General features: G+C 36.4%; 1 protein-coding gene across 8 annotated transcripts in view; it reads left to right on the top strand.

Moving 5' to 3' along the window:
• Nucleotides 1-24,094, top strand: part of MLLT10 (MLLT10 histone lysine methyltransferase DOT1L cofactor) — a 295,452-nt gene that overhangs the window by 73,666 nt on the left and 197,692 nt on the right. For 6 of the 8 annotated variants that reach the window (XM_073229105.1, XM_073229111.1, XM_073229106.1 and 3 more), the window contains one exon: nucleotides 9,950-10,059. The exons of the other annotated variants lie outside the window; for them this stretch is intronic. In XM_073229105.1, coding sequence (XP_073085206.1) covers nucleotides 9,950-10,059 — 110 coding nt within the window. The remainder of the gene's footprint in view (nucleotides 1-9,949; nucleotides 10,060-24,094) is intronic. 8 annotated transcript variants of the gene reach the window in all.

The raw sequence follows: 24,094 nt of genomic DNA, 5'->3' as shown, positions 1-24,094 counted from the left end.
CAAATATTGTTTTTGTGCCACTTGCTCATTTTTCTTTGAGACTCTAATTTCATGTGTATTAGATCTGCTTACTGTACTGTTTTTCATTCTTTTTGTTTTGTGCTAACATTCTGGATATTTCCTTCTGACTTACTTTGTTGTTGCACTCCAATTCTGTTTTCATCTGTATCTAAATCATTGTTAATTCCACACAGTGATTTTTCAATTTTTGTTTCTTTTTCTGGAATTTTTATTTGATTTATTATTATAGTTTTAATTTCTTTGAAGAAAATTTTGATTTTCTGTTATTTGTTATTTGTACTCTGTTATTTGAACGTAATAAGCATACTATTTGAATGTTTTAAGTCTGAAAATCCAAAATACAGATCTGTTTTGATTTTCTTGTTTCTGCTGGTTGTCATTTTTGTTGTCTTGTCTCTGATGTGTTTGGTACTTTTTATTGTGTTGGCAAAGATAATGAACTAATAGTAGAAGTTATTTGTAGCCAAGACGATATTGTTTTCCTTCTATCTGGTGCTTGTTGGGGAGTGCTTGTAATTTAGGATTATACATGAGTTGAATTCCAGATTTTGTGGTGATCAAAGCCCAGCTTCAGTCTCTTTGAGGGCCTGTGTACTTTTAGTGGATTGTTATTTTTGGTTTGTGACCTTCATTGTCACAGCTGAAGGGTGAGAAGGGTTTACTAGTTCCCCTTCTCTTTTGGTTGTCTGTGGTCAGAGGTCTTTGTACTTGCAGCCTTCTGAGTTTGTCAGCAGCACCTTTCACCTTCTCAGCTCCTTTCTCTGAAACAGGCAAAGGTTTCATGGGCAACAAAGGTAGTGAAAAGCTTTACCCATCTCCCTGGTCTGTCATCATTTCCACTTCTGGCCCAGTAATTCCTCACTATCATATTAGCTCATTAATATCTTGAGTCACATTTTGAAAACTAAAAGAAGCATTAACATTTAATATCAATTGTTGAAATATTTTAAGTGAAATATTAAAATACTAAAATAATGTTGGTAGCAATTTTTGAAATACTGACAATGGAAAAGTTAAAAACACAGGCATACCTTCTTTTTTTGGGGGGGGATCATTAAGCTACAATTACATGAAGAACATTATGTTTACTAGGCTCCCCCCTTCACCAAGTCCCCCCCCACATACCCCTTCACAGTCACTGTCCATCTGCATAGTAAGATGCTGTAAAATTACTACTTGTCTTCTCTGTGTTTCACAGCCCTCCCCGTGCCCCCCCACGCACTATGCATGCTAACCGTAATGCCCTCTTTCTTTTTCCCCACCCTTATCCTTCCCTTCCCACCCATCCTCCCCAGTCCCTTTCCCTTTGGTAACTGTTAGTCCATTCTTGTTTCTGTGATTCTGCTGCTGTTTTGTTCCTTCAGTTTTCCTTTGTTCTTATACTCCACATATGTGTGAAATCATTTGGTACTTGTCTTTCTCTGCCTGGCTTATTTCACTGAGCTCCATCCATGTTGTTGCGAATGGTAGGATCTGTTTTTTTTCTTATGGCTGAGTAATATTCCGTTGTGTATATGTACCACATCTTCTTTATCCATTCATCTACTGGTGGCCATTTAGGTTGCTTCCATATCTTGGCTATTGTAAATAGTGCAGCGATAAACATAGGGGTGCATCTGTCTTTTTCAAACTGGGCTGCTGCATTCTTAGGGTAAATTCCTAGGAGTGGAATTCCTGGGGCAAATGGTATTTCTATTTTGAGCATTCTGAGGAACCTACATACTGCTTTCCACAATGGTTGAACTAATTTACATTTGTACCAGCAGTGTAGGAGGGTTCTCCTTTCTCCACAACCTCGCCAACATTTGTTGTTGTTTGTCTTTTCAATGATGGTGATCCTTACTGGTGTGAGGTGATATCTCATTGTGGTTTTAATTTACATTTCTCTGATGACTAGCAATGTGGAGCATCTTTTCATGTGCCTGTTGGCCATCTGAATTTCTTCTTTGGAGAACTGTCTATTCAGCTCCTCTGCCCATTTTTTAATTGGATTATTTGCTTCTTGTTTGTTGAGGCGTGTGAGCTCTTTATATATTTTGGATGTCAATCCTTTATCGGATCTGTCATTTATGAATGTGTTCTCCCATATTGTAGGATACCTTTTTGTTCTATTGATGGTGTCCTTTGCTGTACAGAAGCTTTTCAGCTTGATATAGTCCCACTTGTTCATTTTTGCCTTTGTTTTCCTTGCCCGGGGAGATATGTTCATGAAGAAGTCACTCATGTTTATATCCATGAGATTTTTGCCTATGTTTCTTTCTAAGAGTTTTATGGTTTCATGACTTACATTCAGGTCTTTGATCCATTTGGAGTTTACTTTTGTGTATAGGGTTAGACATTGATCCAGTTTCATTCTCTTACATGTAGCTGTCCAGTTTTGCCATCACCATCTGTTGAAGAGACTGTCATTTCCCCATTGTATGTCCATGGCTCCTTTATCAAATATTAATTGGCCATACATGTTTGGGTTAATATCTGGAGTCTCTATTCTGTTCCACTGGTCTGTGGCTCTGTTCTTGTGCCAGTACCAAACTGTCTTGATTACTGTAGCTTTGTAGTAGAACTTGAGGTTGGGCAGCGAGATCCCCCCAACTTTATTCTTCCTTCTCAGGATTGTGTTGGCTATTTGGGGTCTTTGACGGTTCCATATGAATTTTTGAACTATTTGTTCCAGTTCATTGAAGAATGCTCTTGATAATTTGATAGGGATTGCATCGAATCTGTATATTGCTTAGGGCAGGATGACCATTTTGATGATACTAATTCTTCCTAGCCAGGAGCATGGGATGAGTTCCATCTGCTAGTGTCCTCTTTAATTTCTCTCAAGAGTGTCTTGTAGTTTTCAGGGTATAGGTCTTTCACTTCCTTGGTTAGGTTTATTCCTAGGTATTTTATTCTTTTTGAAAGGCATACCTTCTTTTATGGTGTTTCACTGATGGTACATATTCTACAAATTAAAATTATGTGGCTACTCTGCATCAAGCAAGTCTGTTGGTGCCATTTTTTCCAACAGGATTTGCTCACTTACCGTCTTTGTGTCACTGTTTGGTAATTTATGCAGTATTTCATTGTTACTACATTTGTTATGGTGATCTGTGATAATCAGTTATAACTCCCTGAAAGCTAAGGTAATGGTTAGCATAGTTTTAAAGCAATATAGTATTTTAAAATTATGTACATTGTATTTTTACACAAAATGCTAGTGGGCACTTAATAGTATAGCATAAACATAACTTCATATGTATTGGGAAACTAAAAAATTTATTTGACTCACATTACTGCAGTCTTCACTTTATTGGAGAGGTTGAAGTCTAACATTTAATATCTCTGAGATGGGACTTTATTGGCATTTAAGATTAAAGCATTAAAACTTTTGTTTTAGGTATTCAGCTCTAAACTTACTATTTTTTTTTATTTTGGTATCATTAATGTACAATTACATGAACACCATTGTGGTTACTAGACTCCCCCTATTATCAAGTCCCCACCACATACCACATTACAGTCACTGTCCATCAGTGTAGTAAGATGCTATAGAATCACTACTTCTCTGTTATACTGCCATCCCTGTGTCCCCCCACCTACATTATGCGTGCTGATCGTAATACCCCCTTTCTGCCTTATCCCTCCCTTCCCACCCATTCTCCCCAGTCCCTTTCCCTTTGGTAACTGTTACTCCATTCTTGGGTTCTGTGAGCCTGCTGCTATTTTGTTCCTTCAGTTTTTGTACTGTTCTTATACTCCACAGATGAGTGAAATCATTTGGTACTTGTCTTTCTCCATCTGGCTTCTTTCACTGAGCATAATACCCTCTAGCTCCATTCATGTTGTTGCAAATGGTGGGATCTGTTTTCTTCTTATGGTTGAATAATATTCCATTGTGTGTGTGTACCACATCTTCTTTATCCATTCATCTACTGATGGCCACTTAGTTTGCTTCCATTTCTTGACTATTGTAAATAGTGTTGCGATAAACCTAGGGGTGCACATGTGTTTTTGAAACTAAATTCCTGTATTCTGAGGGTAAATTCCTACAAGTGGAATTTCTGGGTCAAATGGAATTTCTATTTTGACTTTTTTGAGGAATCTCCATACTGCTTTCCACAATGGTTGAACTAGTTTACATTCCCACCAGCAGTGTAGGAGGGTTCCCCTTTCTCCACAACCTAACCAACATTTGTGGTTGTTTGTCTTTTGGATGGAAGTGATCCTTACTGGTGTGAGGTGATATCTCATTGTGGTTTCAATTTGCATTTTTCTGATGATTACTGATGTGGAGCATTTTTTCATTTGCCTGTTGGCCATCTAAATTTCTTCTTTGGAAAGTGTCTGTTTGGTTCCTCTGCCTATTTTTTAGATAGTTTATTTGCTTTTTGTTTGTTGAGGTATGTGAGCTCTTTATATAATTTGGATCTCAACCACTTATCAGATATGTCATTGATGAATATTTTCTCCCATACGGTAGGATGTCTTTTTGTTCTATTGATGGTGTCATTTGCTGTATAGAAGTTTTTAGTTTGATGTAGTCTGATTTGTTCATTTTTGCTTTTATTTCCCTTGCCCAGGGAGATATGTTCATGAAGAAGTTGCTCATGTTTATGTTGAAGAGATTTTTGTCTATTTTTTTCTAAGAGTTTTATGGTTTCATGACTTACATTTAGGTCTTTGAAACATTTTGAGCTTAGTTTTGTGTATGGGGTTACACAGTAATCCAGCTTCATTCTCTTACCTGTAGCTGTTCAGTTTTGCCATCATCCGCTATTGAAGAGGCTGTCATTTCCCCACTGTATATCCATGGTTCCTTTATCGTATATTAATTGACCATATATGTTTGGGTTTATATCTGGGGTCTCTAGTCTCTTCCATTGGTCTATGGGTCTGTTCTTGTACCAGTACCACATTATCTTGATGACTGTGGCTTTGTAGTGGTTGAAGTCAGGGAGCATAATTTCCCCCACTTTATTCTTCCTTCTCAGATTTGCTTTGGCTCTTTGGCGTCTTTTTTGGGGGTCCATATGAATTTTACAATTATTTGCTCTAGTTCGCTGAGGAATGCTGTTGTTTTGGTAGGGATGGCATTAAATCTGTAGATTGCTTTAGGCAGAATGGCCATTTTGACTCTATTAATTCTTCCTATCCATGAGCATGGGATGTGTTTCCATCTATTAGTATCTTTAATTTCTCTCATGAGTGTCTTGTAGTTTACAGAGTATAGGTCTTTCACTTCTTTGGTTAGGTTTATTCCTAGGTATTTTATTCTTTTTGATGCAATTATGAATGGAATTGTTTTCCTGATTTCTCTTTCTGCTAGTTCATCATTAGTATATAGGAATGCATCAGGTTTCTGTGTATTGATTTTGTATCCTGCAACTTTGCTGAATTCAGATATTAGTTCTAGTAGTTTTGGAGTGGACTCCTTAGGATTTTTTATGTACAATATCATGTCATCTGCAAACAGTGACAGTTTGACTTCTTCTTTACCAATCTGGATGCCTTTTATTTCTTTGTCTTGTCTGATTGCCTTGGCTAGGACCTACAGTACTATGCTGAATAAAAGTGGGAAGAGTGGACATCCTTGTCTTGTTCCTGATCTTAAAGGAAAAGCTTTCATCTTCTTGCTGTTAAGTATATTGTTGGCTGTGGGTTTGTCATATGTAGCCTTTATTATGTTGAGGTACTTGCTCTCTATACCCATTTTGTTGAGAGTTTTTATCATGAATGGGTGTTGAATTTTGTCTTATGCTTTTTCAGTATATATGGAGATGATCATGTGGTTTTTGTCCTTTTTATAGATGTGGTGGATAATGTTGGTGGATTTTCGAATGTTGTACCATCCTTTCATCTCTGGGATGAGTCCCATTTGATCATGATGGATGATCTTTTTGTTGTATTTTTGAATTCGGTTTGCTCATATTTTGTTGAGTATTTTTGCATCTATGTTCATCAGGATATTGGTCTGTAATTTTCTTTTTTTGTGGTGTCTTTGACTGGTTTTGGTATTAGAGTGATTCTGGCCTCATAGAATGAGTTTGGAAGTATTCCCTCTTCTACTCTTAGGAAAACAGTAAGGAGTATGGGCATTTGGTCTTCACTAAATGTTTGATAAAATTCAGTGGTGAAGCCATCTGGTCCAGGAGTTTTGTTGTTAGGTAGGTTTTTGATTACAGTTCAATTCTGTTGCTGGTAATTGTTCTGTTCAGATTTTCTGTTTCTTTTTGGGTCAGCCTTGGAAGGTTGTATTTTTCTAAAAAGTTGTCAATTTGTTCTAGGTTATCCAGTTTATCATATAATTTTTCATAGTATTGTCTAATAATTCTCTGTATTTTTGTGGTGGCCGTAGTGATTTTTCGTTTCTCATTTCTGATGCTGTTTATGTGAGTATACTCTCCTTTTTTCTTGATAAGTCTGGCTAGGAGTTTATCTATTTTGTTTATCTCAAGGAACCAGCTCCTGCTTCCATTGATTCTGTTGTTTTATTCTTCTTGATTTTGTTTATTGCTGCTCTCATCTTTATTATGTCCCTCCTTCTACTGACTTTTGGCCTCGTTTGTTCTTCCTTTTCTAGTTTCGTTAATTGTGAGTTTAGACTGTTCATTTTGGATTATTCTTCTTTCCTGAAGTAGGCCTATGTTGCAATATATTTCCCTCTTAGCACAGCCTTCACTGTGTCCCACAGATTTTGTGGTGTCAAATTATTGTTGTCATTTGTCTCCATATGTTGCTTGATCTCTGTTTTTATTTGGTCATTGATCCATTGATTATTTAGGAGCATGTCATTAAGCTTCCATGGGTTTGTGGGATTTTTTCATTTTCTTTATGTAATTTATTTCTAGTTTCAAACCTTTGTGATCTGAGAAGCTGTTTGGTACAAATTTCCATCTTTTTGAATTTACTGAGGTTCTTCTTGTGGCCTAGTATATGATCTATTCTTGATCATGTTCCATGTGCACTTGAGAAGAATGTTTATCCTGTTGCTTTTGGATGGAGTGTTCTGTAGATGTCTGTTACATTCATCTTTTCTAATACGTTGTTCAGTGCCTCTGTCTCTTTACTTATTCTCTGTGTGCTTGATCTGTCCTTTGAAGTGAGTGGTGTGTTGAAGTCTCCTAAAATGAAAGCATTGTATTCTATTTCCCCCTTTATTTCTGTTAGTATTTGTTTCACATATGTGGGTGATTCTATGTTGGGTGCATTTACAATAGTTACATCCTCTTGTTGGACTGACCCCTTTATCATTATGTAATGTCCTTTGTGTCTTGTGATTTTCTTTGTTTTAAAGTCTATTTTGTCTGATACAAGTACTGCAACTCCTACTTTTTTCTCCCTATTAGTTACATTAAATATCTTTTTCCACCCCTTTCAGTCTGTGTATGTCTTTGGATTTGAAGTGATTCTTTTGTAGGCAGCATATAGAGAGGTTTTGTTTTTTTATCCATTCAGTGACTGTGTGTGTTTTGATTGGTGCACTCAGACTATTTAGTGTGGTTATCTATAGGAATGTACTTATGTCATTGCAGGCTTTAGATTCAAGGTTACAATGGTTCAAGGGTTATTAATTCCCTTACTATCTAACAGTCTAGTTTAACTTACTTCATATGGTATTACAAACACAACCTAAAGGTTCTTTTTTTCTTTGTATGTTAGGTATTATGTTCTGTAGTCTTTTGTGTATCCCTTGATTAACTCTGGGGGTAGTTGATTTGATTTTCCATCTGGATACTAATTAATTGTTCTACTTTGCTGTGGTTTTATTTCCCGTGGTGATGTCTGTTTAGCCTTAGGAATACTTCCATCTACAGGAGTTCCTCCAAACATGCACTGTGGAGGTGGCTTGTGGGAGTTAAATTCGCTGAGCTTTTGCTTATTTGGGAATTGTTTAATCCCTCCTTCAAATTCAAATGATAATCTTGCCAGGTAGAGTATTCTTGGTTCGAGGCCTTTCTGCTTCATTGCAGTAAATATATCATGCCACTCCCTCTGTCTTATAAGGGTTCTGTTATGAAATCTGATTATAGCATCATGGGTTTTTCTTTTTATGTGATCTTTTTTCTCTAGCTGCTTTAAAAAGTCTGTCTTTATCGTTGATCTTTGCCATTTCAATTATTATATGTCTTGATGTTGTCTTCCTTGGTTCACTTGTGTTGGGACATCTTTGCATCTCCATGGCCTGAGTGATTCTCTCCTTCCCCAGACTGGGGAAGTTTTCATCAATTACCTCCTCAATGACACTTTCTAACCCTTTTTATCTCTCTTCTCCTTCTAGTACCCCTATAATGTGAATATTGTTCCATTTGGATTGGTCACACAGTTCTCTCAATATTCTTTCATTTTTAGAGCTCCCTTTTTCCCTCTGTGCCTCAGCTTCTTTGTATTCCTCTTCTCTAATTTCTATTCCATTTACCGTCTCTTCTACTAAATATAATCTGCTTTTAAATCTGTTCATTTTATGTTGCATTTCAAATACGGAATTTCTTAATGATTTAATATCCTTAAATTCATCCCTTTCTTATTGAATATTGTTCTGTATCTTCATGACCATGTTTATGATTTTTATTTTGAACTCTCAGGAGATTGTTGAGTTCAGTTTCATTTTGCCCTTTTTCTGGGGTTTGTGAGATTTTGGTCTAAACCAGGTTGCTTTGACATTTCATATTTCTATGTGGCACTGTCTAATGCCCAGAAGCTCCAGTCTCTGGAGCTCCTCAGCCCTTAGAGTGAGGTCGGGTGTCATAGTGGAGTGGCACTGATTCCTGGGGTGAGCAAAGAGCTATTTCCTGTTTTCTGGCTGCAGTGCCTGTCTCCAGTGTCAGAGCCAGTGGGCCAAGTACACAGTTGTAAGTAAGCCTCTGTGCTTGGCGTCTCTAGCTGTTGTAGGCAAGGCCTCCCTTTGCCTGACCTGATGCCAGTGCAGTGACTGCTGGTTTGTAAGCCAGTGCCAGCAGGCCAGGAGGAAGGCGCAGTAGGCTGTGTGTCACAGTGGAGTTCCTCAGAGCTGAGTTGCCAGCCAGGGGGATGGAGCACCTGAAGCTCCTCAAAGTTCCCAACCTCCTGGACAGAGTTTGCCCAGACAACCTTGTCCACCTAACCCTTTTCCCACACAGCAAGCTCTGTGCAGACCCTCACCTTCAGCAGCCCTCTCACTGCTAGGAAGCCTCTCAGTCCGCCTGCCTTTCCTTTGTCCCAGAGTGGCGGAAAATGAATCCCCATCCTCCATAAACAGCCGGAATCTCAGTCCCTCAAGCACTCCACCTGCCCCAACTCCCCAACCCCACCAACCTTCAACGCACCACACAATGTAGGTTTCTGCTCGCAAAGCCGACTTTCAGGGCTGGGTGTTCAGCATTCTAGGCCTCTACCCCCTCTCTCCTCCATTTCTCTTCCTACTACCGGTGAGGCGGGGTCGAGGAAGGGCTTGGGTCCCGCTGGATCAAGGCTTTGGTACGTTACCCTGTTTCTTGAGGTCTGCTGTGTTAGTGAGGTCTGTGTGCAGTTTGGCGCAGCTTTCTTTCCTTTTGCTGTTTTAGAGTTAGGTGTATTAACCATATTTTCGTACTATATGTGGTTTTGGGAGGAGTTCTCTGTTTTAACTGTCACGCTGCCATCTTGAATCTCCTAAAGTTACAATTTTTATATTGTTCTCAGAAGTGTAAAGTTTATCTGAATTAGTCTGCTCTTACAAGATGTGTCAGTGCCAGCATCTGAATTTAAAAATGTGTCCTGTATTTCTATGCATAATAGCTGGAGAAATGATTCGATGCTTAATCAGTAGTGGCTTGGTGATTTGATCAGTAATGCGAATTTGTTGACTTTTTTATGGTGCATTTGCTTAAATAGGCATTTAGGAGATTTCTTTAGAAAGTTAACAGTTTTAATTGTCTTTGAACAAGTTTACTTGAAAACGACATTATTTTTATTTATTTGTTTTTAGGTTGGGCTCATGTGGTTTGTGCCCTATATATTCCAGAGGTACAGTTTGCCAATGTATCTACAATGGAACCAATCGTTTTACAGTCTGTTCCACATGATCGTTATAATAAGGTATAGTGGGTATTATTTTATTGGTGTCTGAATATATATTTTTTTGTTTTAAAGCTTGAAATTATAGGCCTCTCAAATTTTAGAGAGATTTGGAAGAAGTATAATTACTGTGGTAATCTGATTAAAATCTCCTAAGAAGTCACAGGCATATTAAAAAAAGAGCATTATCTTTTCTTTTATACTAATGTAGGTATTTAATATTCTAACATTTACATGAAATTTTTTATAGATATTTAATAATTTGTACTTTAAGAATTACTCACCTTATATGTTTTGTCAAACATGAAAGTTCTATTAAATTTGAACTTATCATTATTTGGTATAACATGTATTACTATATTATACGTCCATCCTTAAAGAACAATATTGTTACTGAATGTTATTTGCTCCTCCTTCCACTTCAAATTATTTTCTACCCCCAAATTATTTTTTATTCTACTGAAATTATTTTCTACTTTTCTCAAATTAGTTATTCCCCAGATAGTATTTTCTACTTTTGTTGCTTCCTTTTGTTAAAACCTTAGTCTTTTCTTTTTCCCCCCTTATCTTTTTCTTGATTTATACATGTGTATTATTGTGTCATTTTCTTTTGCATGTTAGGTGATTTTTCTGTTACCCAATGTGCCTTTAAATATGGTGTTACCATTTAATTGAATGAACCTAATGATTTTTTAAATCTGGGAGAAAGTGTCACTGCAGAGAATTCTAAGGTTTCATATATTTTTGTATTAAACATTTTACAATGTAGATTATTTATTTTCAGTATGAGAATTAAAAAAAGCAGAAAAACAAATAGGAAAAATGCAAGAAAAGAAATTATCCTGAATCTTCACATTCAGATGCTTCTAAAAAATTTTATATATATATATATATATACTTGTATACTTGTAAAAAATTTTGGATCATATTGCTTATATGCTTTTGTCTGTATTTGAAATTTATTAACCTTAAATGTGTTTTTTCTGTAAATAAATTTATTTTTGCCATTATTTTAATGAATACTTACCATGTAATACAGAGTGTCACTAGTTTCAACAAATTATAATTAAGGAACTCCTTATTGTTGAAGGACCTCATTTGGTGTTTGACATGTACTTACCAACAGAGGTTCATTCTCTTTGTAAAAGGGAATGAACATTTTGGAAGCTTCAATATATATATTGTGTTAAATTGTCTTGTCAAATGCAGTTTGTAATTTGTACTATGTTAATAATCTGGGAGATTGATTGCAGCCTTGCATCCTGTTACATACACTGTGTATTACCATTAAAACAATCTTTGCTGTTTTTTTTTTTTTTTTTTTTTTGGTGAAAAAAATTTGTGTTTGAATGATTTTCTTTGAGTGCTGTTAAGATTAAGTATTTTTAAGTTCTTTTTATAGGTTATTCATGTTTGTCATTTGACCTTGAGGTTTTAAAGGTTATTCATGTTCATTTAAAAATTTTTTTATGAAGCACTTTTAATATTAGAGATATTTATTATTTTGTGTACTTGCTGTGTCTGCTTTTGCCTATAATTTAACATATGCTTTTTTAACTTTTATGTTTTCATGGTTTTTATTGCTTTTGGTGTACCATCAGGTTAATTTTTTATATTTCTGAAGTTTGACATTTTTATATGATTTGTACAACCGCTCTGTTACTGTTTCTGCCATCCATGGCATGCAAAGAAAATCTTACTCTGCACTAATGCATAGCATATTTTCTTAATACTTCTAAAATTTGTTTTAAAAAACAATTGTTTCTCCTTTCAATTTTGAAATAATTTCCAACTTAAAGGTTGCATTAATAGGACAAAGAGCTCTTCCTCCCCTAACCCATTTGAGAATAATTTATCAATATAATACTGACTGACATTCCTGAGTGCTTTAGTATGTATTTCCTATGAAGAAGGACTTTCTCCTACATGATGAGAACACAGCCATCAAAATAAGGAAATAAAAATTAATGCATTATTACTGTCTTATCCATACATGCCATTATTTCCCTAATTTTTATTCATGTTTCTCAATTTTCCATGTAATGTCTTTCATAGCAAAAAGATCACAGATTGCATTTTGGCTTGTATGTCTCCTTTAATCTCAAATAGTAACTCAATATTTCCTTGACTTTTATAACTTTGATACTTTTGAAGATAACAGCACATTATTGCAGGACATTATTTTGTAGAATGTCCCTCTATTTGGATTTTTCTGAGGTTTCCTCATGATTAAACTCAGATTATGTGTTTTTGGCAGGAATAGCATCACAGGAGTGATACTTTGTTCTTCTCATTGCCTCCTGTCAGGTGGTACATGATTTCAGCTTTTCCAGTTACTGCTGGTGTTACCCTTGATTATTTATGTGGTTAAGGTGGTGGCTTCAAGGTTTCTCCGGTGTGAGGGTAATTTTTTTACCTTTATAATTAGTAAGCCTTTTCTGAGAAAGTACTTTGTGTGTAAATATCTTGTTTCTTGTGCCTTTTACCCACTAATTTTAGCATCTTTTGTTTCTTGGCTTAATTAATTTACTGCTATGATTGATGGCAAATAGTGTTTTTCTAATTCCATCACTTCTTTTTCAATCATCACTTGGCATTCCACTTTAAGGAATAGCTTTCTACACTCCCCAGTTATTTATATTAGTATGAACTAATATGGACTTACATCAGACTGCTTCAGTGGGTCATTCCCAATTTACCATTTGTTTATTTTGATGTTCATATTGTCTCGGGTGTGGTGGGTGGGACCTCTTCAACCTGGCTGTATGTCTTTTGACATGTTTCTATTGTTCTTTGACCACTTCTTTACTTCTGACATACCAGCATGTTCCAGGCTCATCTTGTATCATTCCTGCCCTACCCCTGGAATCACCATTTCTCCAGGAAGCCTTGATTCCTTTTAGGTGACAATGGTGTTTAGAAACCAAAGTGGGCAGGAATGTGCTTATTGATAGGGGAAGATAACTGCTCTCAGGCCCTTTTCTGAGGGGATAGCTAGGAAATATGTGTGCATATAGATACAGAGATATGTATAAGTTCATATCTTTTTTTCTTTCTTAATAAAGTACTGTTAATATACAATCTTATGTTGGTTTCAAATGTATATCATAGTGGTTCAAGAGTCCCCGTGATCAACTTATATTGTGATTGTGAATTATTGTGCCAGCTTTATTCTTCCTTCTCAGGCTTGCTTTGGGCTACCGGAGTCTTTTGTAGTTCCATATGAATTTTAGAACTATTTGCTCTAGTTCATTGAAGAATGCCATTGGTATTTTGATAGGGATTTCACTAAATCTGTAGATTGCTTTAGGCAGGATGGCCATTTTGACAATATTAATTCTTCCTATCCATGAGCACAGGATGGATTTCCATTTGTTGGTGTCTTCTTTAATTTCTCTCATGAGTATCTTGTAGTTTTCAGGATGCAGGTCTTTCACCTCCTTGGTCAGGTTTATTCCTAGGTATTTTATTCTTTTTGATGCAATTGTAAATGGAATTGTTTTCCTGATTTCTCTTTCTGCTAGTTCATCGTGAGTATATAGGAATTCCACAGATTTCTGTGTACTAATTTTGTATCCTACAACTTTGCTGAATCAGTTACTAGTTCTAGTAATTTTGGAGTTTATTCTTTAGGGCTTTTTATGTACAATACCATGTCATCTGCAAACAATTACAGTTTAAATTCTTCCTTACCAAGTTGGATGCCTTTTATTTCTTTGTGTTGTCTGATTGTGGTGGCTAGAACTTCCAGCACTCTGTTGAATAGAGGTGGGGAGAGTGGGCGTCCTTGTCTTGTTCCCAATTTTAGAGCAAAAGCTTTCAGCTTTTCATACTTAAGTTGATGTTAGCTGTGAGTTTGTCATATATGGCCTTATTATGTTGGGGTACTTGTCCTCTATATCCATTTTGTTGAGAGAGTTTTTATGACTGCTTATTCTGCATGCATGGAGATGATCTTGTGATTTTTGTCCTTTTTGCTGATGTGGTGGATAACATGACGTTGATAGTTTTTTGAATATTGTACCATCCTTGCATGCCTGGAATAAATCCTACTTGATCATGATGTATGATCTTTTTGATGTATATTTGAATTTGGTTTGCTAATACTTGATTGAGTATTTTTACATCTATGTTTATCAGGGATATTGGTCTGCAGTTTTCTTTTTTTGTACTGTCTTTGCCTGGTTTGGTATTAGAGTGATTGTGGCCTCATAGAATGAGTTTGAAAGCTTTTCCCTCCTCTTCTATTTCTTGGAAAACGTTAAGGATGATGGATGGATATTAGGTCTTCATTAAATGTTTGGTAAATTTCAGTGGTGAAGCCATCTGGTCCAGGTGTTTTGTTCTTGGGTAGTTTTTTGATTACCAGTTCAATTTGATTGCTGGTAATTGGTCTGTTCAGATTTTCTGTTTCTTTTTGGGCCAGTCTTGAAGGGTGTATTTTTCTAGAAAGTGTTCCATTTCTTCTAGGTTATCCAATTTGTTAGCACATAGTTTTTCATAGTATTCTGTAATAATTCTTTGTATTTCTACAGTGTCCATAGTGATTTTTCCTTTCTCATTTCTGAGTCTGTGTATGTGTAGACTCTTTTTTTTCTCAATAATTCTGGCTAGGGGTTTATCCATTATGTTTGTTTTCTTGAAGAACCAGCTCCTGCTTTCATTGACTCTTTCTCTTGTTTTATTTTTCTGCTTTGATCTTTATTATGTCCATCCTTCTACTGACTTTGAGCCTCATTTGTTCTTTTTCTAGTTTCATTAATTGTGAGTTTAGACCATTTGTTTGGGATTGTTTTTCTCTCTTGAGGTAAGCCTGTATTGCGCAATATACTTCCCTTTTAGCATGGCGTTTGCTGCATCCCACAGGTTTTGTGGTGTTGAGTTGTTTTCGTTTGTCTCCATATACCACTTGATCTGTTTTTATTTGGTTATTGATCCATTGATTATTTTGGAGCATGTTGTTAAGCCTCCATGTGTTTGTGGGCTTTCTGGGTTTTTTTTGCATAATTTCTAGTTCCCTACCTTTGTGGTCTGAGAAGGTGGTTGGTAAAATTTCAGTTGTTCTGAATTTACTGAGGTTCTTTTTATGGCCTGTTGTATGATCTATTCTGAAAAATGTTCCATGTGCACTTGAGAAAAATGTGTATCCTGCCGCATTTGGGTGGAGTGTTCTGTAGATGTCTGTTATGTCCATCTGTTCTAATGTGTTGTTAAGTGCGTCTGTTTCCTTACATATATTCTGTCTGCTTGATCTGTCCTTTTGAGTGAAGGGTGTGTTGAAGTCTCCTAAAATTAATGCATTGTATTCTGTTTCCACCTTTAATTCTCTTAGTACTTATATCACATATGTAAGTGCTTCTGTGTTGGGTGCATAGAATGGTTATATCTTCTTATTCAACTGACTCCTTTATCATTATGTAATGTCCTTGTTTGTCTCTTGTTACTTTCTTTGTTTTGAAGTCTATTTTGTCTGATACAAGTACTGCCATTCCTGCTTTGTTCTCCCTATTATTTGCATGAAATATTTTCTTCCATCCCTTCACTTTTAGTCTGTGTATGTCTTTGGATTTGAAGTGAGTCCCTTGTAGGCCGGACATAGATGGATCCTGTTTTTTTATCCATTGCACTGACTCTGTCTTTCTATTGGTGCCCTCAGTCCATTTACATTCAGGGTGATTATTGAGAGATATGTGCTTACTGCCATTGCAGGCTTTAGATTCATGGTTACCAAAAGTTCGAGGGTAAGTTCCTTACTATCTAGCAGTCTAATTTAATGCACTTAGTATGCTATTACAAACATAATCTAAAGGTTCTTTTTTTTTTCCTCCCCCATTCTTTATAAGGTATCATATTCTGTACTTTTTGTCTATCCCTTGACTGACTTTGAGGGTGGCTGATTTGATTTTGCACCTGCTTAGTAATTAATTGGTCTAATTTCTTTACTGTGTTCTTATTTCCTCTGGTGATAGCTATTTAGCTTTAGGAACACTTCATCTATAGCAGTCCCTCCAAAATACACTGTAGAGACTATTTGTGGGAGGTAAATTCTCTCAGCTTTTTCTTATGTGGAAATTGTTTAATCCCTCCTTCAAATTTAAGTGATAATTTTGCTGGGTAGAGTGTTCTTCGTTTGAGACCCTTTTGCTTCATTGCATTAAGCATATCATGTTACTCCCTTCTGGCCTGTAAGGTTTCTTTTGAGAAGTCTAATGATAGCCTAATAGTTTTCCTTTGTTTGTGATCTTTTTTCTCTCTCTAGCTGCTTTTCATACTTTGTCTTTATCCTTGATCTTTGCGATTTTAATTATTATATGTCTTGGTATTGTCTTCCTTGGGTTCCTTGTGTTGGGAGATCTGTGCACCTCCATGGCCTGAGAGACTATCTCCTTCCCCAGATTGGGGAAGTTTTCAGCAATTATGTCCTCAGACACTTTCTATCTATCCCTTTTACTGTCTCTTCTTCTGGTACCCCTATAATGCAAATATTGTTCTGTTTGGATTGGTCACACAGTTTTTCTAATATTCTTTCATTCTTAGATATTCTTTTTTCTCTTTGTGCCTTAGCTTCTTTTTATTCCTGTTCTGTAATTTTGATTTCATTTACAGTCTCCAGTACCTCACCTAATCTGCTCTTAAATCCTTCCATTGTATGTTTCATTTTAGATACTGTATTTTTCAGTTTCTCTCTCTTTCTTGAAGTCCTTTCTGAGTTCTTATATATTTTTCTTTAGCTCCATGTGCATAGTTATGATTTTCACTTTGAAATCATTTTCAGGAAGATTGGTGATTTTGGTTTCATTTAGCCCTCTTTCTGGTGTTTGTGGGATTTGGATCGTATCAGATTCCTTTGCCGTTTCATGTTTGTATTGGTTACTGTGGAATAAGAACTTTGTGTAGGCAGCGCCCTCTTGTGCCCATTAGTTATACTTCCTGGAGCTGCACAGCACCCGTAGCAATTTAGGGGTAGCAGTTGAGTCATGCTGGTGCCTGTTGGGAGAAAAGAGTTCTTTCCTGTTTCCCATCCGCAGTTCTGCATGCACTGCCAGGGCCAGTGGGGTGAATGTTTAGGGAGGAGCCTCTGCATTATGCCCCTTTATCTGCCATAGGCTGAGCCGCCCTGTAGCTGTCCTGGTGCAAAGGCGGGGGCAGCAGGTTTGTGAACTGGTGCTGGCTAGGAGGAAGGAGTGGCAGTTTGTGTATTGATCTTGGGGGTCTCAGCATGCATCACCAGCTAAGGGGATGGAGCACCTCATGCTTCTGAGAGTTCCTAACTTGCTGGGTTGAGTGTGCCAGGATGATTTTGTCCACCTGTCCATTGTCTTGAACAGCAAGCCCTATGTAATCCTTGCCCGTTTAGCTGCCCTCTCACTGTTGGGAAGTCTTTCAAAGTACCCACCTTTCTTTTCTCCTGGAGTGGCCAGTTGTGGGTACCTGTTCTCAACAAGCAGCTGGAATCTCAATGTCTCTGAATATTCCACCTGTTTTTGCTTTACAACACCACTAATCGCCAGAGCACCATGTAATGTAGGTTTGTGCTTCTGGAGCAGTTCTCCAGGGCTTAGTATTTAGCAGTCCTAGGCTTCTACCCCCTCCTTTCTCTGTTTCTCTTCCTCCCACTGGTGAGCAGGTTTGGGTCAGGGCTTTGGTCCTGCCAGATCATGGCTTTGCTAGTTTACCCTTTTCTGTGAAGTCTTCTCTTTACCCCAGGTGTAGGCAGTCTGTTGCAGTCTTCTGTCTGGTGCTCTTTCAGGATTTGCTGTATTTGCTATATTTTCATATTGTATGTGGTTTTTGGATGAGGTTTTTGTCTCATTTCTCATGCCACCATCTTTAAGCCTGTATTTCTTCCTGGAGAAGGTGCCTCTGCCCATTTTTTTGATAGTATTATTTGTTTTTTGGGTTTTGATGCATATGAGTTATGTTTATAAATTTTGCACTTTAGCAGCTTATCAGATGAGTTATGAATATATTCTCCTATACCCTTGTTCTGCTGATGGTATCCTTTGCTGTACAGAGGCTTTTTAGTTTAATGTAGTCCCATTTGTTCATTTTTTATTTCCTTTGCCCAAGGAGACAATCTCGGAAAAATTTGCACCTGCTTATATTCAAGAGATTTTTGTCTGTGCTTTCTTCTAAGAGTTTTATGGTTTCATGACTTACATTCAGGTTTTTGATCCATTTCAAGTTTACTTTTGTGTATGGAGTTACACAGTAATCCAGTTTCCTTCTCTTACATGTAGCTGTCCAGTTTTGCTAACACCAGTTGTTGAGGAGGCTGTCGTTTCTCCATTGTGTATTCATGGCTCTATCATATATTAATTGACCATACATGCATGGGATTGTATCTGAGCTCTCTATTCTGTTCCATTGATCTATGTGTCTCTTCTTGTCCCAGTACCAAATTGTTTTCATTACTGTAGATTTGTAGAAGAGCTTGAAGTCAGGATGTATAATCCTCCCAGCTTTGTTCTTCTTTCTCAGGGTTGCTTTGGCTATTCTGGGTCTTTTGTGGTTTTGTATGAATTTTAGAACTATTTGTTCCAGTTCACTGAAAATGCTGTTGGGGTTTTGATAGGGATTGCATTGAATCTGTAAATTGCTTAGGGCAGCATGACCCTTGTGACAATATTTCTTCCTATCCATGAGCATGGGATAGATTTCCATTTCTCTGTGTCTTCTTTAATTTCTCTCATGAGTGTCTTATAGTTTTCAGAGTATAGGTTTTTTACCTCCTTGGTTAGGTTTATTGCTATGCATTTTATTCCTGTGGATGCAATTGTAAATGGAGCTGTTGTTTTCCTGATATCTCTTTTTGCTAGTTTGTTAGTATATAGGAATGTGACAGATTTCTGTATTTTTTATTGTACAACTTTGCTACGTTCAGTTACTTGTTCTAATAGCTTTTTGGTGGATTCTCTAGGATTTCTCTGTACAATATCATATCATCTACAGATAGTGACAGCTAAATTTCTTCTTAATCAATTTTGATACCTTTTATCTCTTTGTGTTGTCTGATTGCCGTGGGTAGGACCTCCAGTACTATATTGAATAGTGGGGAGAGTGGGCATCCTTGTCTTATTCCCAATATTAGAGGAAAAGCTTTTAGCTTTTCTCTGTTTAGTACGATATTTGCTGTGGGATTGTTGTATATGGGTTTTATTATGTTGAGATAGGTACGCTTTAGATCCATTTTCTTATGAGTTTTCATCATGACGAGATGTTGAATATTGTTATATGCTTTGTACAATATGTGTCCCCATTGTGTGACACATTTTTTTTTTACATATGCAGCTAACTTTATTGTTTTACTTTAGAACTTACAATTCCAAAGGCTTTACAATGTCATTTTTGAAACTTAACTTTTGGTATCATAACTTTATTAGTTCAACAAGAGATCATAACATTCTAATCCATCACAATGATGCAATATTCATCTCTTCTTGATAGCTGGAATTCAGCAATGTTTCCTCTGTGCCTGCTGAATATTTCCAAAGCTTTACTGCTTCCAGTCTCTTTGCTTACTTGTTACTTTGTAAGGTGCCTTGGTTTTTGATCTCTCACAGTTACACTGCACTGGTCCACAGGAGGCTCTCCTGGACTCCAAGCCCTCCCGTTTGGCCACGGTACATTCCATTTGCAGCCTGCCACAGGTGATCTCACAGCCATCTGGTCCCGTCGCCTTGCAGGCCACAGGGATGCTCCCATAGTCGCCATGCTTTGCCTTGTACTAATTTTGTCAGTATCTATTTAGATAATATGTTAGATGCTTTGTCAATATCTGTTTAGATAATCATGTGGTCTTTATTCTTTTTGTTGATGTGGTATATGATGTTGATTGGTTTACAAATGTTGTGCCATCCTTGCATCCTTGGATAAATTCCTCTTGGTCATGGTGGATGATTTTTTTTTATGTGTTTTTGAATTCAGTTTTCTAATACTTCATTGAGGGTTTTTGCATCTCTGTTTGTCATGGATATTGGTCTGTAATTTTCTTTCTTGTGTTTTTTTCTGGTTTTGGTGTATTTGAGTGATGCTGACCTCATAGAATGTGTTTATAAGTATTCCCTCTTCTTCTGCATTTTGGAATACTACAGGAAGGACAGATATTAGCTCCTCTTTAAAAATTTGGTAGAATTCAGCTGTGAAGCTGTCTGGTCCTTGACTTGTTTTTTGGGGTGTTTTTTAATTACCACTTCAATTTCATTGCTGCTCTGTTCAGACTTTCTGTTTTCTTCCTGAGTCAGACTTGGAAGATTGTGTTTTTATCGGAAGTTGTGTTTTCTTCAGGTTGTCCTGTTTATTGGAGAATAATTTTTCATATTCTCTATAATATTTCCTTGCATTTCTGTGATATTCCTTGTGATTATTACTTCTTCATTTCTGATTCTAATTATCTGTACATTCTCTTTTTTTCCTGATACGTCTGGCTAGAGGTTTGTCTGTTTTGTTTATTTTCTCAGAGAACCAGCTCCTGGTTCCATTGATTTTTTTTTCTATTGTTTTATTCTTATGAATTTTATATATTTCTGTTCTGATCTTTATTATATCCTTCCTTCTACTAATCTTGGGCTTCATTTGTTGCTATTTTTCTACTTTCTTTAATTGTGGTTTTATGCTATTTGGGATTGTTCTTTTTTTTTTTTTTTTTTTTGAGATAAGCCTCTATTACTATGTACTTTGCTATTAGAACTGATTGTGTGGCCTCCCACAGATTTTGGGCTGTTGTGTTTTTGTTTTCATTTATCTCCATGTATTGCTTGATTTCTATTTTAATTTGTTCATTGATTCATTGATTATTTTGGAGCATGTTGTTTAGCTTCCATGTGTTTGTAAGTCTTTCTGTTTTCTTTGTGTAATTTATTTATACTTTTGTACCACTATGGTCTGAGAAGTTGCTTGCTACAATTTTGAGCTTTTTTTGAATTCATTTAAGCTCTTTTTGTCACCTAGCATGTTATCTATTCTGGATAATATTCCATGTACATATGAGAAAAATGTATATACTGTTGCTTTTGGATGCAGTGTTCTATAGATATGTGTTATGTCCATTTGGTCTAATGTATTGTTCAGTGCCTCTGTTCCCTTAATTTTTTTCTGTCTGGTTCATCTGTTGATGTGAATGGTGTGTTGAAGTCTCCTAAAATGAATGTGTTGCAATCTATTTCCCCACTTAATTGTTAGTATTTGTTTTACATGTTTAGGTGCTCCTGTGTTGGGTTTGTAGATATTTATAATGGTTATATTCTCTTGCTGGACTGACCCCTTTTCATTATGTAGTGTCCCCTTTCTCTCTAGTTACTTTCTTTTTTTAAAAAAATCAATTTTGTCTTATATAAGCACTGTGACTTCTGCTTTTTTCTTCCTATTATTTGCATGAACTCTTATATTCTTTCACTTTTATTCTGTATATGTCTTTGGGTCTGAAATGAGTCTCTTGTAGATAGCATATGGATGGATCTTGTTTCTTTATTCTGTCACTCTGTCTTTTTTTGGTGCTTTCAATCTATTTACATTTAAGATGATTATTGATAAATATTTATTGCCATTTTATGTATTGTTTTTTGGGAATTCTTTTTATAGCTCCTCTCTATTCTTTTCTTCCTGTTTTATATTCTTGCTATTGATAGTTATTTTTTAGTGTTTTAATTGGATTTCTCTCCTTTTTTTAAAAATATACTTAACTTCTGTGTGTGCATTTATTATAGGCTTTAGTTTTCTGGTTACCAAAGGTTCAGTGATGTCTTCTTTACTATGTAATAGTCTCTCTTAAATTGCTGATTACTCTACTGCAAACACAATCTAAAGGTACTTTTTCTTTCTTCCTCCTCCACATTTTTCATATTAGGTGTAATAATGTGCACTTTCTGTGTATTTCTTGACTGGTTTTGTGTATAGTTGCTTTTGCTTCTTTTGTTTTGTTTTAATTTTGTACTTAGTAATTAGTTGGTCTGCTACCTTAACTGTGGGTTTATATTTGCTGGTGAAATCTATTTAGCCTTAGGGACATTTCCATCTATAGCAATCCCTTTAATGTATCTTATAAGGCTGGCCTAGTGATTGCAGTTCCTTTAACTTTTATCCGGCAGTTGTTTAATCCATCTTTAAATTTAAGTGATAAGCTTGCTGGGTAGAAGAATCTTGGTTGGAGATCCTTCTGTTTCAGTACTAAGTATAGCATGTCCCACCCCCTTCTGGCCTATAGAGTTTCTGGTGAGCAGTCTACTGATAGCCTGATGGGATTTCATGTATTAGTAGTCTTTTTTCTCTCTCTGGTATTTTCAACACTCTCTCCTTATCCTTGTTCTTTCCTGTTTTAATTATTATGTCTTGGTTGTTTCTTGCTGGTGTTCCATTTGTTAGGGGTTCTCTGTTTCCATGACCTACTTCCTTCTCTACACTGGGACAGTTTTCAACAATTACTTCCTGAAAATAGACTTTCTGTTCCTTTGTTTTTCTCTTTGCGTTCTGGTACCCCTATTATGTGACTGTTGTTTGTTTGGATTGGTAATATAGCTCTCTAATCATTTTTTCATTCTTAGAGACCCTTTTTTCTCTCTGTTCCTCAGCATTTTTGTTTTCCTGTTCTCTACTTTCCATTTCATTTAATGTCTCCTCTACATGATCTATTCTACTTTTAAATCCCTCCATTATAAGTTTCATTTCAGATACTGTATTCTTCAGCTCTGAGTGTCTCATTTTCAGGCTTTCTATCTCTTTGTAGAAGGCCTCTATGAGATCTTGAATACTTTTCTGTAAATCGTGAGCATTTTTGTGAGTTTTAACTTGAAGTCTTTATCAAGAAGAGTGCTGATCTCTGTTTAGTTTAGTCTTCTTTCCCAACTGTAGTTTTGTTTGGGTCATATTCCTCTGCCTTCCCTTTTTTCAGAGTTTCTGTGTTTCTTCCTGTATGTTCAATGTCTCTGTATGCTTTCTTCCCTATAGAGTAATGTATTTGTGATGAAGGTGTGCTTTGGTCACCAGAAGCTTAAGATTCTTTTCTCACTTGTGCCTGGTTCTATTTTGTGGTGCCACCGGTTGTTGGCATGCCATGGGAGTGTTCTCCTTTCTGTCGGGCTTCTGTAGTGGTCTAAGTCTGAGTGGGCAGCTTGCTTCCACTGCTACCTTTTTTTTTTTTTTTTTGGTATTTTGTAATGTTTATTCTTTGTATTATTATTATTATTTTTTTTTGAGGGGGCATCTCTCATATTTATTGATCAAATGGTTGTTAGCAACAATAAAATTCAGTATAGAGGGGTCAATGCTCAATGTACAATCATTAATCCATCTCAAGCCTAATTCTCGTCAGTCTCCAATCTTGTGAAGCATAACGAACAAGTTCTTACATGATGAACGAATTCTTACATAGTGAATAAATTCTTACATGGTGAACAGTACAAGGGCATTCATCACAGAAACTTTCAGTTTTGATCACGCATTATGAACTATAAACAATCAGGTCAAATATGAAAATTCATTTGATTTTTATACTTGATTTATATGTTGATCCCACATTTCTCCCTTTATTATTATTATTTATTTTTAATAAAATGCTGAAGTGGTAGGTAGATGCAAGATAAAGGTAGAAAACATAGTTTAGTGTTGTAGGAGAGCAATTGTAGATGATCAGGTGTGTGCCTGTAGACTATGTGTTAATCCAAGCTAGACAAGGGCAATAAACCATCCACAGAATACACTGCTACCTTTTTGATCACTCAGGAATCTTTGCTGAGTTTGTTGTAGGTGGGGCTGAACTCAGCCTGGCCTGCAGTAATGATGGGGCTACAAAATTAATGGGGTGGGTGAGTGAGCAAGGTGCAGCTTTCGCCCGGTTGGATCCATGGCAGTGGGTTTGAACACCTGCCACCTCATCCTTCTCTGTGTGGTTATTTCTTCTTCCTCAGGTGTAGGGATCTGTTCTACAGTGTTCAGGTAGTTTTCAGGTCTAGTTGCATTTGCTTTATTTTCCTCTTTTAGGTGTTTTTTGGAGGAAGTTTCCATCTTGCCTTCCTATTCCACCATCTTTTTGCATACATTCGTACCTTTATCTTTTCTGTAC

This window comes from Manis javanica, chromosome 2, assembly GCF_040802235.1.
Source record: "Manis javanica isolate MJ-LG chromosome 2, MJ_LKY, whole genome shotgun sequence".
NCBI lineage: Eukaryota > Metazoa > Chordata > Mammalia > Pholidota > Manidae > Manis > Manis javanica.
This window is presented reverse-complemented; position numbering and strand designations above follow the sequence as displayed.